This window comes from Myxocyprinus asiaticus, chromosome 12, assembly GCF_019703515.2.
Source record: "Myxocyprinus asiaticus isolate MX2 ecotype Aquarium Trade chromosome 12, UBuf_Myxa_2, whole genome shotgun sequence".
In the NCBI taxonomy this organism is placed as follows: Eukaryota; Metazoa; Chordata; class Actinopteri; order Cypriniformes; family Catostomidae; genus Myxocyprinus; species Myxocyprinus asiaticus.
In genome coordinates this window covers 27694100-27708878 of record NC_059355.1, presented here as the reverse complement: position 1 = coordinate 27708878, position 14779 = coordinate 27694100, and the positions used below count along the sequence as shown (strand labels likewise).

Here is a 14779-nt window from a genome sequence, read left to right as displayed (position 1 = left end):
CACATCAAGTCATGCCATCAAGTCAAGTCATCACTTCAAGTCAAGTTGTCTCTGTCACGCCCAGTCAAGTCTTCTCACCAATTCAAACCATCACACTTAATCAAGCCACCAAGCCTGGTGAAGCCACCAAGTCAAGCCAAGCCATTACACCAAGCCAAACCATCACAGCTAATCAAGTCACCATGCCAAGTCAAGCAGCCAGGTCTAGTCAAGTTATCATGCCTAGGTGAACTGACACCTAGTCAAGCTGCAATGTCAAGTCAAGTCAAGTCAAGCCACCATGTCAGTTCAAGCCGCTACACTCAGTCAAGCAGCTATGTCAAATCAAACTACCACACTTAGTCAAGCTGTCATACCAACCCAAGTCATCACGCCTAGTCGTACCAATACACCCAGTCAAGATACACATAGCAACAACACTGCAATATCTGAAACTAAAGCAATGAAAATAAAATAGCAAAGTCTTCCTTGTATCCCATGTTTGTTATTTACACAAGCGTTACAGAGAAATTATGTTGATGTGAAGAAAACAGCTTACTGACCGAGCCGGGAGTAAAGAGTACGACGCTTATACAGTATATGTAAACCGGAACGCTGTTTTCTTGCAATAACCTGCTTTTACGCAATAAGCCACTTTCTGGTATATATGTAAACGTAGTCACTGTCTGTTATAGTATGTGGTTGTGTGAGTGCCCAAGGCAGGGGTAATTTGCACATCTGTGAGGGTACCATTAATGCAGAAAGATACTTTTCCAGGGATGTCTCTGCTTTTTCCAGCCAGACAACACCAAGCCACATACTGCCCGGATTACAAGTGCATAGCTGTGTAAGCAGAGAATGCGGGTGCTAAATTGGCCTGCCTGCAGTCCTGAACTGTCTCCAATTGAGAGTGTGTGGTGCATTATGAAGCGCAAAATACGGCAACGAAGGCCCTGTGCATAATGGATGAATGGGGGACAATTCCACTTGCTAAACTTTTGTCTTCAGTGTCCAAACGCTTAAGTGTTATTAGAAGAAATGGTGATGTTACACAGCTGTAAACACTCGACTCTCCCAACTTATTTGGAGCGTGTTACAATCATCTGATTTGAAATTTGTGTATAAAAAAACAATAATAATAATTTAAATCACAAGGTAAAACGTCAAATAATGTGTTGTGGTAGTGATTTTAATATAGCACAGGGAGAATAGAATTTACAAATCACTGCTTTTTGTTTCTGTTACCATTTTTCATACTGTCTAAACTATTTCAGAATTGGGGTTGTAGAATGTGCGGTCTCAGTTGTTTATCTGCATTTTAAACACATTTTAAAAGCCACTTTGAAAGTGCCTCATCCAATCAGAATTTACTGTCAGAACTATTGGTTTTATAAAGTAATATGAACCAGATGTTATAATCAGATTTATGTTGGATTACAGCGGAGCATGATTTGAAGAGTGAATGCATTTTCAAATTTCTTACAGTGACACCACACAGTCCAATCCGAACTCAAAGGATTTTTGGGTGAATATGCCAAACCTGATGACCCATTTAAAGAAGGTGGCAGATCAGAAACCACAGGCAACATACTACAATGTAGACATGCTGAAATATCAGGTGAGAACCTCTAACCAACATTTACCAGACTCAAAGGCACAAGTGCAGTAGACATATACTGTACGGTTTTAGAATCCCCAGATCTAGAATAGGTCTTTACTGATTTCTTACATTAGTGGTTCTCAACTGGTTTTGCTTCAGAACCCAGATTTTACTTTGGACATAATGTGGAGACTCAACACAGTATTGTTTATCATATAAAAGTCATCACTTTTTTTCCTTTTACCTAGCATAGTTTTGTTTGTTTTTGAGATTTTTAAGGATAAGGGCATGTCACACAAACTTTCCATGTTGGCACCTGTCTAATTTAGCTAGTTTCTACCAAGTGACATGAATTTGTGCCAAAATACAGAGTTTGATTGGACACACAGCCTTTGACAACAACAACAAATGATACAGGAAGTGCTTTCTCTTCCTTATTACAAGTTGATAAGCCACTATCTATGAGAACCACTACAGTATCTAACATAATACCATAGTCCTTGTGCTGTTTATAACTAGACAGCATATGAACAACAAGGATTCATTTCTAGATCTTCAGTTGTGTCTTATATCTTAATTTCTGTGTGTGTATCAGGTGTTACCGAAGGGTCCACAGTCCACTCCTCTAAATCTGGCCATGAGCTGGAGGTGTGAGCCAACCAGTACCGATCTTAGGATAGACTACAAATACAATGGTGGGGCCATGACCACTCCCGTTGCCCTCAACAATGTTCAGTTCCTAATCCCAGTGGATGGAGGGGTCAACAAATTGCAGGCTGTGCTTCCCCCAGCTGCCTGGTGAGAAATCAAGGGCTAGACTCCTCTGTTTATGGGCTTATGTTTAATTATTTAATATTCAATTCATTGTGAAAATGAGACATTATGATTAAACTTTAGTTTCAGGGTGTAAAAAAGGGGATAGTATTAGATTATGTGTTGTAAGGTTTCACACTGAAATCCCAGATTTCAATGCTAGTTTGATGATAATGATTTAAAGAAAAAGGTAACATTTTAGGAATTGGTATTTGAAAAACCCATATTGGTCAGCCACTAATCTGAATATTGGGGGGCATTCAGTGTCTATGGTGGCTATGGCCCTGTTTAAAAAGATTGGGTCATAGTAAAAAGAGGTAATTTTGAGAATTTTTACTATTTGATCTTTAAAGGAATGCAGAGCAGCAGAGAATCTTATGGAAGATTCCGGATATTTCACAGAAGTCTGAGAATGGAGGTGAGATTCATGATTTACAAAAGAATGTTGTGTATATATCACTATTTCTATAATAATCCAGATTTACTCATCTTTTATCCACTTATACATAATCTTACCCATTTCCGCCTGTCTGTTTTCCCTTCTCATTGTTCGTCTACTCTTTTCTTCCTCTGTCCAGGAGTGGGATCACTGCTGGCCCGTTTCCAGCTGTCAGAGGGTCCCAGTAAGCCCGCCCCAGTGGCAGTGCAGTTCACTAGTGAGGGCAGCACTCTGTCAGGCTGTGACATTGAGCTGGTCGGCCTTGGATATCGTTTCTCCCTCATCAAGAAGAGATTTGCAGCAGGTGAGAATATTTTATCAGTAATGATCTAGAAAAAATCTATATTATTTAACTTTGTCAGTTCGAACCAGTCTGGCCATTCTCTGCTGACCTCTCTTATCAACAAGGCGTTTCCATCTGCAGAACTGCCCCTCACTGGATGTTTTGTTTTTGGCACCATTCTGAGTACATTTTAGAGTCTGTTGTGTGTGAAAATCTCAGGAGATCAGCAGTTACAGAAATACTCAAATCAGCCCATCTGGCAACAACAATCATGCCACGGTCCAAAACACTGAGATCACATTTTTTCCCCATTCTGATGGTTGATGTGAATTTTAGCTGAAGCTCCTGACTGTATCTGCATGATTTTATGCACTGCACTGCTGCCACACGATAGACTGATTAGATAATCACATGGATGATTGTTGGTACCAGACGGGCTGGTTTGAGTATTTCTGTAACTGCTGATCTCCTGGGATTTTCACAGACAACAGTCTCTAGAATTTACTCAGAATGGTGCCAAAAACAAAAAACATCCAGTGAGCGGTAGTTCTGTGGACGGAAATGCCTTGTTGATGAGAGAGTTCAACGGAGAATGGCCAGACTGGTTCGAACTGAGAAAGTCTACGGTAACACAGATAACCGCTCTGTACAATTGTGGTGAGAAGAATAGGTTGGGTAGGGTTGGCCCTGTTTTGGCGGCACAAAGGGGACCTACACAATATTAGGCAGTTGGTTTTAATGTTGTGGCTGATTGGTGTGTGTGTGTGTGTGTGTGTGTGTGTGTGTGTGTATGTATGTGTGTATATATATATATATATATATAATAAAATATACAGTTGCAATCAAAATTATTCAACCCCCCTGACCAGCAATACATTCTGATGATGTGAATTAAAACACATCAACTAAAACCTCAGTAAACAAAGTTTTTAATACACAATTGAGTGATTTTGAGAACAAAGAGTTCAGTTTACCCAAATTTTAAAACAAAAAATAACTAATTCTCTCCACAAATGTCACGTCAAAAATATTCAACCCCCAAAGTCAATCATTTGTGGAGCATCCTTTATCCGTAATAACAGCAAATAAATGTTTCAGGTAAGTGTTCTCAGGCTTCGGACCCCTCTCTATTAGAATTTTTACACATTTCTCATGAGCAGAAGTTTCCAGCTCATTGACATTCCTTGGTTTCTGTGCTGCCACTGCTTCCTTGAAATCCCAACAAATGTTTGCAATGGGAATTTTAATGATGGACTGAAAGAGCCATTTAAGGACATTCCACGACCTATCCCTGAACCAGATTTTGGATGACTTGGATGTATCCTTGGTGTTATTGTCTTGCTGGAAAGTCCAGTGATCACCAAGCTTCAATTTACACACTGAAGGCATCACATTTTCACGCCAAAATTGACTGATACCTGAAAGAATCCATGGTGTCAGTCACATAGTCAAGATAGCCGTTTCCTGCAACCGCAAAACACCCCCATAACAGGACTGACCCACCTCCATGCTTGACTGTGGGGATGGTGTCGTTCTTGTCATCACCTTGTCATCTTACTCCAGATGTACTGCTGACCCATGGGTCTAAAACTCATTTTCAATTTGGTGTCATACGTCTATAAAACCTTCTTCCAGGACTCCACAGGTCTTTCCTAATTACTTCTTGAATATTCAAGTCAACATTTCCCTTGGTGAAGTTTTGCTTTCTTCCACACCCCAAGAAGGTTGTTGTTGTACCATATTTTAAAAATGTATGAATGGTGCTGCCAACTTTGTCTATTGGAAATTGAAGTGCCTTGGAAATGCACTTTTAGCCATGACCTTTCTTGTGTAATGAAATAATCTTCTCTATTAGCTTTTGAGATGGCTTATTTTTTATTGCATTTTTTGCATAGAAATACATTTTTGCTTACAACGCTAAACTTATATTTTAAAACTTAAATACGTGCCATTGCAGACTGATAACTTAATTTAGTTTTAAAACAATTACTTGTGTATCCTTACATATTTAAGAAACCGCTACATGCAATAGGGGTTGAACAATTATGACATGGCTGTATTTAAAAAAAATCCTGCTATTTAGAAATATTAGGTTATATATTCACACTTTGACTTTGAATGTGTCACTCAACTGATATAGATGTAAAGTTTAAAAATTCTGGGTCATCAGAAAAGCTTACCTTTGTAAATCCTTACTGTCTTGGGGGGATGAATAATTTCGATTGCAACTGTGTGTGTGTGTATATGTGTGTGTGTGTGTGTGTGTATATATATATATATATATATATAAGCACTCAGTGACCACTTTATTAGGTACGCCTGTACATCTACTTATTAATGCGATTATCTAATCAGCCAATCATGTGGCAGCAGTACAATGCATAAAATCATGCAGATACAGGTCAGGAGCGTCAGTTAATCTTCACATCAACCATCAGAATTTGAAAAAAGTGTGATCTCTGTGATTGACCATGGCATGATTTTTGGTGCCAGATGGGCTAGTTTGAGTATTTCTGTAAATGCAGATCTCCTGAGATTTTTACGCACAACAGTCTCTAGAGGTTACTCAGAATGGTGCCAAAAAAACATCCAGTGAGCAACAGTGCTGCGACGAAAACGCCTTGTTGATGAGAGAGGTCAACGGAGAATGGTCAGACTGGTTCGAGCTGACAGAAAGGCTACGGTAACTCAGATAACCTCTTTGTACATTTGTAGTGAACAGAATAGCATCTTAGAAAGCACAACATGTCAAACCTTGAGGCGGATGGGCTACAACAGCAGAAGACCACGTCAGGTTCCACTTCTGCCAGCCAAGAACAGAAAGCTTAGGCTGCAGTGGGCCTACCATCTGTGTACAGAGATTCATCAGACCAGGCTATGTTTTTCCAGTCTTTAAATGTTCAGTTTTGGTGAGCCTGTGCCCACTGCAGCCTCAACTTTCTGTTCTTGACTGACAGAAGTTGAACACGACGTGGTCTTCTGCTGTTGTAGCGCATCCGCCTCAAGGTTTGACATGTTGTGCATTCTAAGATGCTCTTCTGTTCACTATAAATGTACAGAGGGGTTATCTGAGTTACCGTAGCCTTTCTGTCAGCTCGAACCAGTCTGGCCATTCTCCGTTGACCTTTCTCATCAACAAGGCGTTTCCGTTGTTGGGCCTCATGTATTCGGATAGAAGACAAAGGCAGGCCTAACACAGTCGTAAAAACCTAACTCAAGCCCCCACATTCCAAGTCGTAAATCTTACTGATAAAAATCACGGCAAAATCAAACAAAGGGAGTCCAAAAAAGACTACAAATCCCATGAAGCCTTGCTCACTAAAGGATCGAACTCTCAACTCCTATTGGATGAGGCACACAACAGAACGTCCCTCAAACATGACATCATCAGGAGTTGAAATACCTCTGAAATGCTTTCGGGATTTGCTTCCAGCGACTTTGTTCACCGAGTATAGACGTAGTTTATCGCTGCTCTCAGGTGCAACCTCGTAGCACAAGGAAGTAACGTCCGACTTGAAACTGTGGCCATACAATCTCCATCTCGGTGGACGAGTTGAGATTACTCTGTGTTCAACCGAACACTCTAACAGATCCGAAGGAGACCGCCGAGCAATTCGCATCTTCATCCGTTTGCCTACAGAAGTGAAGACATTAAAGATTTCTCTTCCATCTTCAAGTCGACATTTCTGAGTTCTCCACCAGCCCGTCGAGAATCAACAGCCGTACCACCCGCTGACAGAGTGAGGAAACGGCCTCCCGTCATCACCCGAGCCTCTAGGGACCGGGTCAGAGTTAAAGGACGGAGGAAAACACATTCTACCTGTGTCCTCATGCGATTCAAGCAAGAGGTTTACGTCTGGGCAGAAATAGAATATTATAGTGTGTTATTCTTGTGTTTCAAAGTTTTTGCTTGTACAGTTTACGGACCGCCATGTCCGCTCATTATTAATACTCAAGGTATTAATTATCACGAATTTGTTTTGCTGTATTGTGGTCCAACCAAATTGGACTGTTGTGCAATTTCGCCATCGCGGGTGAGACAGCAACTGAGTTCATCCATTAAAGAGTCAAATAGCGCGGGACTGTTTACGAGCCGTCCACCGCGTCTCTGAGCGATGAACTAACAGCTGCTTTCTCTCCCACGATCGCGAAATCGGCTTTAGGGCCGTCACTTCTCTCTCTCGTACTAACCACACACGCACACATACACGCACGCGACCCCTCACAATCATTCTGGCACACATTTTTGGCTCGTAGATAGCTTGGGGACAAAGCTGGGATTTAGCATTTAAGCTATCGTACAAGCGGATACACGCAGTAACTGGTAGATGCCATCTCCACCCCTATTCGCGGTCATATTCCCTGGCCAGAAGTCTCGCGTGACATACTCTCCACGAGAGTCACGTCCGCCATTTTGTGCGCGTCCCTCCTTACACACACACACACACACTGTCACACACACTTTGTGTTATAGGATTATTTTATTTCCATATCTAATCATATCACTGTTTAGTTTGTAGTTGTAAGTCGGAAGTTTATTATTTACTGCATTGTATTAATTATTAATTGATATTACTTATTGCATAAATAAACTTTGTTTATATTACAAAGAGAAGTGTTTTGGTTTGTTTTGCATACGTCTGTGTCATGCTGACGGGATGTCAGTGCTCGGATTCAAACCTTCATTCATTGTTTTTTTTCCGGAAAATCGATATTCTTCGGATGTCGATTTTCCTAAGAAAATAATCTAATATTGAGACTGTTTTACTATCTGGTTATTAGTCCCTGATTCCAGGGTGGTGCCCCGTCAATGTTAATCATTATTAATATAAAATTAGATTTTTGATAATTGATAATTATCTTTGATGATTGAATTTGAATGATCAATAAGCTAGTATTTTAATGTTTCATCGATGTTAACAATTAACGAATATCTTTGATAATTGTTAATTTAAAGGATTTAAAAAAGCTAAGATTGATTCTCATCAATGTTCTATTGATTTTAATAATTTGATAATTATTAATTATTGCTAATAACCAAACTTGCTCCTAAACATAGCACACTACATTTACTGGAGCCCCATATGAGGTTTTAATGAGTTAGATTCAATTAATTAATTTAAATATTAATTAATAACTACAGAAATAATTATTAATTATTTCTGATAGTAACACTGATCTAAACAACCAGTAAAGCCCTACACCGTTCGCAGAACTGCTGCTCGCTGGATTTTTTTGTTTGTTTTTGGCACCATTCTCTATACACTCTAGAGACTGTTGTGTGTGAAAATCCCAGGAGATCAGCAGTTACAGAAATACTCAAACCAGCCCATCTGGCACCAACAATCATGCCATGGTCGAAATCACTGAGATCACATTTTTCCCCATTCTGATGGTTGATGTGAACATTAGCTGAAGCTCCTGACCTGTATCTGCATGATTTTATACATTGAACTGCTGCCACACGATTAGATGATTAGATAATTGCATGAATAAGTAGGTGTACAGGTGTACCTAATAAAGTGGTCACTGAGTGTATATATAATAGATGCAGTCACATTAGGCTTTGAACATTCAAAACTACTTCTGTCATTGATTCAAATGTCACAAGCAAGATATGATGTCACTCTTGGGCTTTTGTTTTTTATAAATAATATCCCAAAAAAACAACAAAAAATGATAATACATCATTTACTACATAATTTTCCCTCAAGCTTCTATATTTTGAATGTGACATTAAGATCCTCTATTATTGGATCCTCTATTCCCAAAACCTGGTTCTGCTACACAGCAGAACACCAAACTTCTTCACATATGCTTGCGTTTCCACTCTCCCTGAAAGTGAATTAAGCACACAATCTATTGTGACTGCACCTTCATTGAGGAGAATTGCTTGACCTTTCAATTAGGTTGAGATTACCAATATATTGTGAAAATAATAATAATAATAAGGTAAAGTGAATTTGTTTAAAAGAGTAAATTTTTTTTGTAATTTTGTGATTTTATTTTTGTAGGAAAATACATGGCAGATATCTAAACAACATCTCTGATCCATACAAGTCTGTGTATTTTGGACCAATTATGAATATTTAAAACACAGGACAGATCGAGAGCCTGACCCCTACCTGACCTTTTGGATAAACCGTTGTAGAAGTACAATGCAGGTGGACCTCACACACTCCAGCAGTATTACACGAGTTGCATTATAAAAATTTGGACCGTTTTAGGGTGTACTACTTATATTTTTGAACTGTATTTACTTAACAACATCTGTATTACAGCAGTGGGTTTGTTCTTAAGGTTTAGCCTCTATTTCTGTCCAGTGTGTTGTTGGCTGTGCCTACCTGAACCTGAATATCTCTGTATCCCTCTCTAAAAGGAATACTAAAAATGTAATGTTTTTATTACTCTATGCATTCAGTTTGTCAGAGGTATCAAGCTTTCAGAAAAGGTAGTAAATTATCTAAAGTTCTTAGTATGGTACTGACTCTAAAACATACTGTAAAAGGAATGAGCCTCTCTGCCAATAGATGGCGCTATATCGTTGCATGTAGTATGAGGTCCGTACAGGATTTGGTATTGCTAAAGCTTAATTAGTCTTGAAAAGGTATTCAGGAATATCTCATTTTAATTTACTCGATACAGTCAGGATAAAGTCATTAATTGGAAATCAGAAGAAATCACATATATATGTAATTATTTGGGGGGGGGGGGGTTCAGAATTTTTAGACAGTCACAGCTTTAAAAATATCCTGCTTGCAATAGACACACACACACACACACACAAAAACAATGTTCCTCAAAAAAAAAAAAAAATTATAATGTATATCTTGAAGGCCGTTTGGTGTTTTCTTGTATTGTTAAATAGCCTTTTTGTTGTTCCCGTGGGAACAGTGTTAGACATCAGAGTACATGACATAATTCTATTTTTATTTATTCATGGTAAACTGTATATGAATAGACTTTGAATGGAATCACAATTTAAGATCCTTAAAGTTAAACATTTGGACTTTTTGTTATCTGTGTAGTTGGGTAAACTGTGTACAGTATGATGCTAAGGTATACTTTTTAAATTTATTTCAGATATGATTTTTTTTACTCAAGTGCAACAGAAGATTTACGCTATATATGGGACGGGGGTCATGTTTAAAGGGGCGGACAAAAACAGGATACTGTATCTACCTAGTTGCGTCATGCTTAATGTTATTACAGTGTTACGTATAGCAGCACTATTAGTTGAAAGCTTTTGGACATTGTAAATTCTTTTATAATTCACGCAAACGTGTTTGTGTCCAGCCTCTCTTCCCACAGCACATATTATTCAGTGTCCTGAGCATGAGCCCCTATCCGAACCACCTCTGCGCTTGAGAACTACTTTATTTTGCAAATGGTAACGGTCTCTGTGAGATGACAAGGTTCTTGAGTGGTTAAATGACCAAATCGTGTTTTTTTTTTTGTTTTGTTTTTTCGTTTGTATGTGAATCTCCAAAATTGTCCTTTAAGAGAAAATAATCTGCATATTTTTAAAATGTTTAAACCTATGAATAAAGTGAAAATAAATATTGTTTCTTGTGGGGAAAAAAAAATGAAAAGAAAAAAAAAAACACTGTGTTAACTATTTAACTTTCTAGATGCTCTGATGTTCAATGTTAAGAACAAACATCTTGGTTGTATGGATCTTTTAGCGTCTGATGTAGACGTTGTGACGGTTTGAAGAGAATACTGGTGCTTTGTGACCCATAGGTTTGTTTCCATCTACATTTAAATTTTAGGACAAATGGTGTGTTGTCCATTAAAGGGATAGTTCATACAAAAATACAAACCGTGTCATTATTTACCCTCATCTTGTTTCAAACCACTATGACTTTCTTTCTTCCATGGAAGACAATAAGTAAACGCTAGACAGAATGTTAGGGACTGACAGCCACAGAAAAAAGATGCAAAGAAAATGAATGGTGACTGAGGCTGTCAGCCTTTAACATTGTGCCTAACAACTCAATTTTGTGTTCCACAGAAGAAAGTAAGTCACAGTGGTTTGGAACAAGATGAGGGTGAGTAAATGATGACATGATGAGTTTTCATTTTGTGTGAACTATCCCTTTAACACTGCGTTGCATAATTTCTGATCACTGTAACTAACAGGTTTTTATTGCACGGAGTTAAATGGTAGAACAAATTGGAGCCTAAAACCTTTGAATTAAATTCTGTGTAGTGCTTAATCAGTATGTCTACATGGTCCAAAGTGAAATGTCATTCAGATGCACAAAAGAGGTGAGAAAACTCATGTCTTTTAGTCTAGATAGTCTAAGTAAAACTGTGTGAATGTTGAATTGTGTGTGACATTGTAGGAGAGTTTGAGTGTGTGTGTGCGTGTGCGTGCGCTGTCTGGTTACTATAGACATATCACCATATATTTCTAGCAACATGCAAGCTGTGTTTGTACAAACAATGTCAACAAAGTCAGCACTGAGATTATGTTGCTCTTTCCAAAACAATAAAAATATAAGCCTGATAAGTGGATGCAATGTGTGTTATGTTCATAGTTTTCTTTTACAGAAATATTTGACTCGCTTTGGTCTAAAATGTTTGGCTATATTTAACAACTGAAACTCATAAAATATTGAAAAATGATTGGTGATTTACAGAGGTCAGTATTTAACGGCTTAGACAAACATGCCACCTGACTCCTTATTTTAAAAGATTCAATTTAAAAGTAATAAAGGAAATAGTTAACATTACACATGCAATAGCATTTATTGACAAACGTTCACAAATTACAATAAAATTAAAAAAAACTTTACAGAGCCATAATTACTGCTTTCCACCTCAACATGCAATGTCACTGGTGTTGGTATTAAACCACTCTTCTAGTGCAAGTTAAGGCACAAGTGTAATCCAGAATGAGCTATGGGTTCTTTGTAAATAAGATTAATATACTGGCAGATCAATTTAATTAAAACTGACTGTACACTAAATTCAATGAGAAGCCTTCATGTTCAGCTTGAGAAAGAGAGAACTGAACATGGAAAAAAAATACAGACATAGAAAAGTGAAGATTCAGTCCTCAGCAGAGAAATGTGAGATCACTCTTCTTGCAGCCAACCTGACAACAAATGTTTGTCAGCACGTGATTCATGTCTCGCCTGGTGAGATCAGACCCCAGACTCTCATTAAAATCCTCGGCACTGCTCGGATCTCCGTTAAAAAGCCCTGTGGAATGTCAGACACAAAATACATAAAACTGTAACAGGTTAACAGACATATACAAGAAAAAAGTTGCATTGAAAAGGCTCTGAAATTGCAGGTTAAAGGGATAGTTCACCCAAAAATGAAAGTTCTCTCATTTACTCACCCTCATGCCATCCCAGATGTGTATGACTTTATTTTGCTGAACACAAAGATTTTTAGAAATATATCTCAGTTCTGTAGGTCCATACAATGCAAGTGAATGGTGGCCAAAACTGTGAAGCTTCAAAAAGCATATAAAGGCAGCAAAGTAATCCATACGACTCCCGTGGTTAAATCCATATTTTTAAAAGTGATATGGGTGTGGGTGAGAAACAGATCTATAGATCTTCACTTTCATCTCAAAATCTTTTGCTTTTGGCCATTCACAATCTTCGTGTATATTGCCACCTACTGGGCAGGGAGGAGAATTTATATTAAAAAAAGGACTTAAATATTGATCTGTTTCTCACCTACACCTATAATTTCACTTCTGTAGACATGGATTTAACCACTGGAGTCGTATGGATTACTTTTATGCTGCCTTTATGTCCATTTTGGAGCTTCAAAGTTCTGCCCACCATTCACTTGTATTGAATGGACCAACAAAGCAAATCTTTGAGCTCAACAGATGAAAGTTCTACACATCTGGGATGTAATGAGGGTAAATGGAGTAAATGATGAGCGCATTTTTGTTTTTGGGTGAAGTATCCCTTTAACATCATTTATTTTATCAAGAAACTGGGGAGTTCCTTTGATCACAATCTGGCACTGTTGACATTGTGACCTTGAGCAAAGAGGGTTACATTACACTTATTGTATTAATATATACATTATTAATAATTATTATATTTTCTCATTTGCCACATCTAATGCTCTGTAAAAATTATTGAAGGATGTTACTTTGTAGATTTTTTGTTTTTTGTTTTAATTGTGTCAGTATCTGAATTTTATATCTGATTTTACATCTAAAGTTATTCATCTTCAATTTTACCATTTGGAATATTAAATTCAAGTACATAACATAGGATATGATGACAGGCACAACATTTTCTCAGACACGAGTGCATGTTTCCTGCACATTGAAAATGCCACAGGAGTTCCCTGCTTTAACTCCGCTTGTGTTTGAGTCTAATAGGAATGTAATATCACCAGACCTTGTTTTTCTGTTGACTGGAGGGGACTTGACCTCATTGAGTACACCGTGTAATACGATTAAACCAGTGTTCTGTTAAATATCATCAGGCTTGAGGGGTCAGAAAGAGGAAGAAATGCTTGGATATCTCTTAAATCATAACATCAGCGGTGATTATATAGAAAATCATGCATGACATCTACCGGATCTTGTTTTCTGCATTAAATCAAAAGTTTCATTAACAAATTTGCAGAGGATAAATTATTACTTATAAAGTATCTTCAAAGTCCTATCTTCAAAAACAGATTTGCAACAGACAATATGTTTCAAAAAGTAGCCCCAAAAGTATAAAAAAAAATCTAAATAGAAAATAAAAATACAAAATGTGTAATATCCCATTAAAACTGGATTTATATGATTTAAACAGACAAATAACAATATTTTTTAAATAAAATCAATTAGGCTTACTTCAGTAAAATCATAATTACTTCAAAAATTGTTCTAAAGCCCAACACTGAAATGAACATTTAAGATGCAAATTATATATTTTTTTTTTTCAGAATCAACATTGATCTTAGTTTACTCAGTCAATTACTGTTACCTGACGACAAAAGCACATCATACACTGTCTCACCTTCCATATCCTGCAGACTACTCAACCTCCTCCACCTGGAGCCCCCACAGGTGTAGACGACTGCACGGATGAACTCTCGGCCACACAGTTTCACGGTCTTTACCTCAGCCTGAATCTCAGAAACACTACACACAGCCCACAGCAGCAGAACCGGCAGCAATAGCGCAGGAGAATGTAATGTTCTCATTGTGACTTCTGCAACCTCACTCCTGCTGTTCTGCCCTTGTGCTATCCTTCTATCGCTCTAAGTCCTCTGAATGTTCTCTGTCATCAACCTCTCTCAAGTCTAGTGAGTGTCTGATTATATCAAGAGATGTGACCCCAATTTATGGTGGGATTTCGTACGGTTCCATTCTGTCTGCCATCCTGTCCAAACCCCCACCCAACACTTTCTTCGTGGTCCCCTCAAGTCAAACAACTTTATGTTTCCGATTCTTCCCTGAGATCAGCACATGATCTGAAAGCAAAGGGCAGGAGGTATTTAGGTGCTTTACTGCCCCAATCGGGAATTAAATTACATCCTAAGGGACAAGCTGTTGTCTCTTAACATCTTCAGTTTAATGGTCTCATTGCAGTGATATTCTCCTTAATGAATGGATAATCTAGTCACATAAAGACCAGCACTGCTCCCCAAGCAAAACAGATGTCCACTATCTGCTGATTTGACCATC

At 38.1% G+C, this 14779-nt stretch overlaps 2 protein-coding genes across 10 annotated transcripts in view; one reads left to right on the top strand and one right to left on the bottom strand.

The window, feature by feature from the left end:
* LOC127449398 (SH3-containing GRB2-like protein 3-interacting protein 1) overlaps positions 1–11628 on the top strand; it is a 102519-nt gene extending 90891 nt beyond the window's left edge. For all 9 annotated transcript variants that reach the window (XM_051712798.1, XM_051712806.1, XM_051712799.1 and 6 more), the window contains 5 exons: positions 1465–1597; positions 2175–2377; positions 2746–2810; positions 2971–3135; positions 9129–11628. In XM_051712798.1, the coding sequence (XP_051568758.1) occupies positions 1465–1597; positions 2175–2377; positions 2746–2810; positions 2971–3135; positions 9129–9151 (589 nt within the window). In that variant the 3' untranslated portion in view covers positions 9152–11628. The remainder of the gene's footprint in view (positions 1–1464; positions 1598–2174; positions 2378–2745; positions 2811–2970; positions 3136–9128) is intronic.
* A 250-nt stretch (positions 11629–11878) lies between these two features.
* Positions 11879–14533, bottom strand: LOC127449412 (relaxin-3-like). Its single transcript, XM_051712820.1, has 2 exons — positions 14109–14533; positions 11879–12324 (listed from the first exon to the last, which is right to left on the bottom strand). The coding sequence occupies exons 1-2, from the start codon at positions 14293–14295 to the stop codon at positions 12179–12181; spliced, it is 333 nt and encodes a 110-aa protein (XP_051568780.1). The 5' UTR covers positions 14296–14533; the 3' UTR covers positions 11879–12178.
* Between the last annotated feature and the right edge of the window lie 246 nt (positions 14534–14779).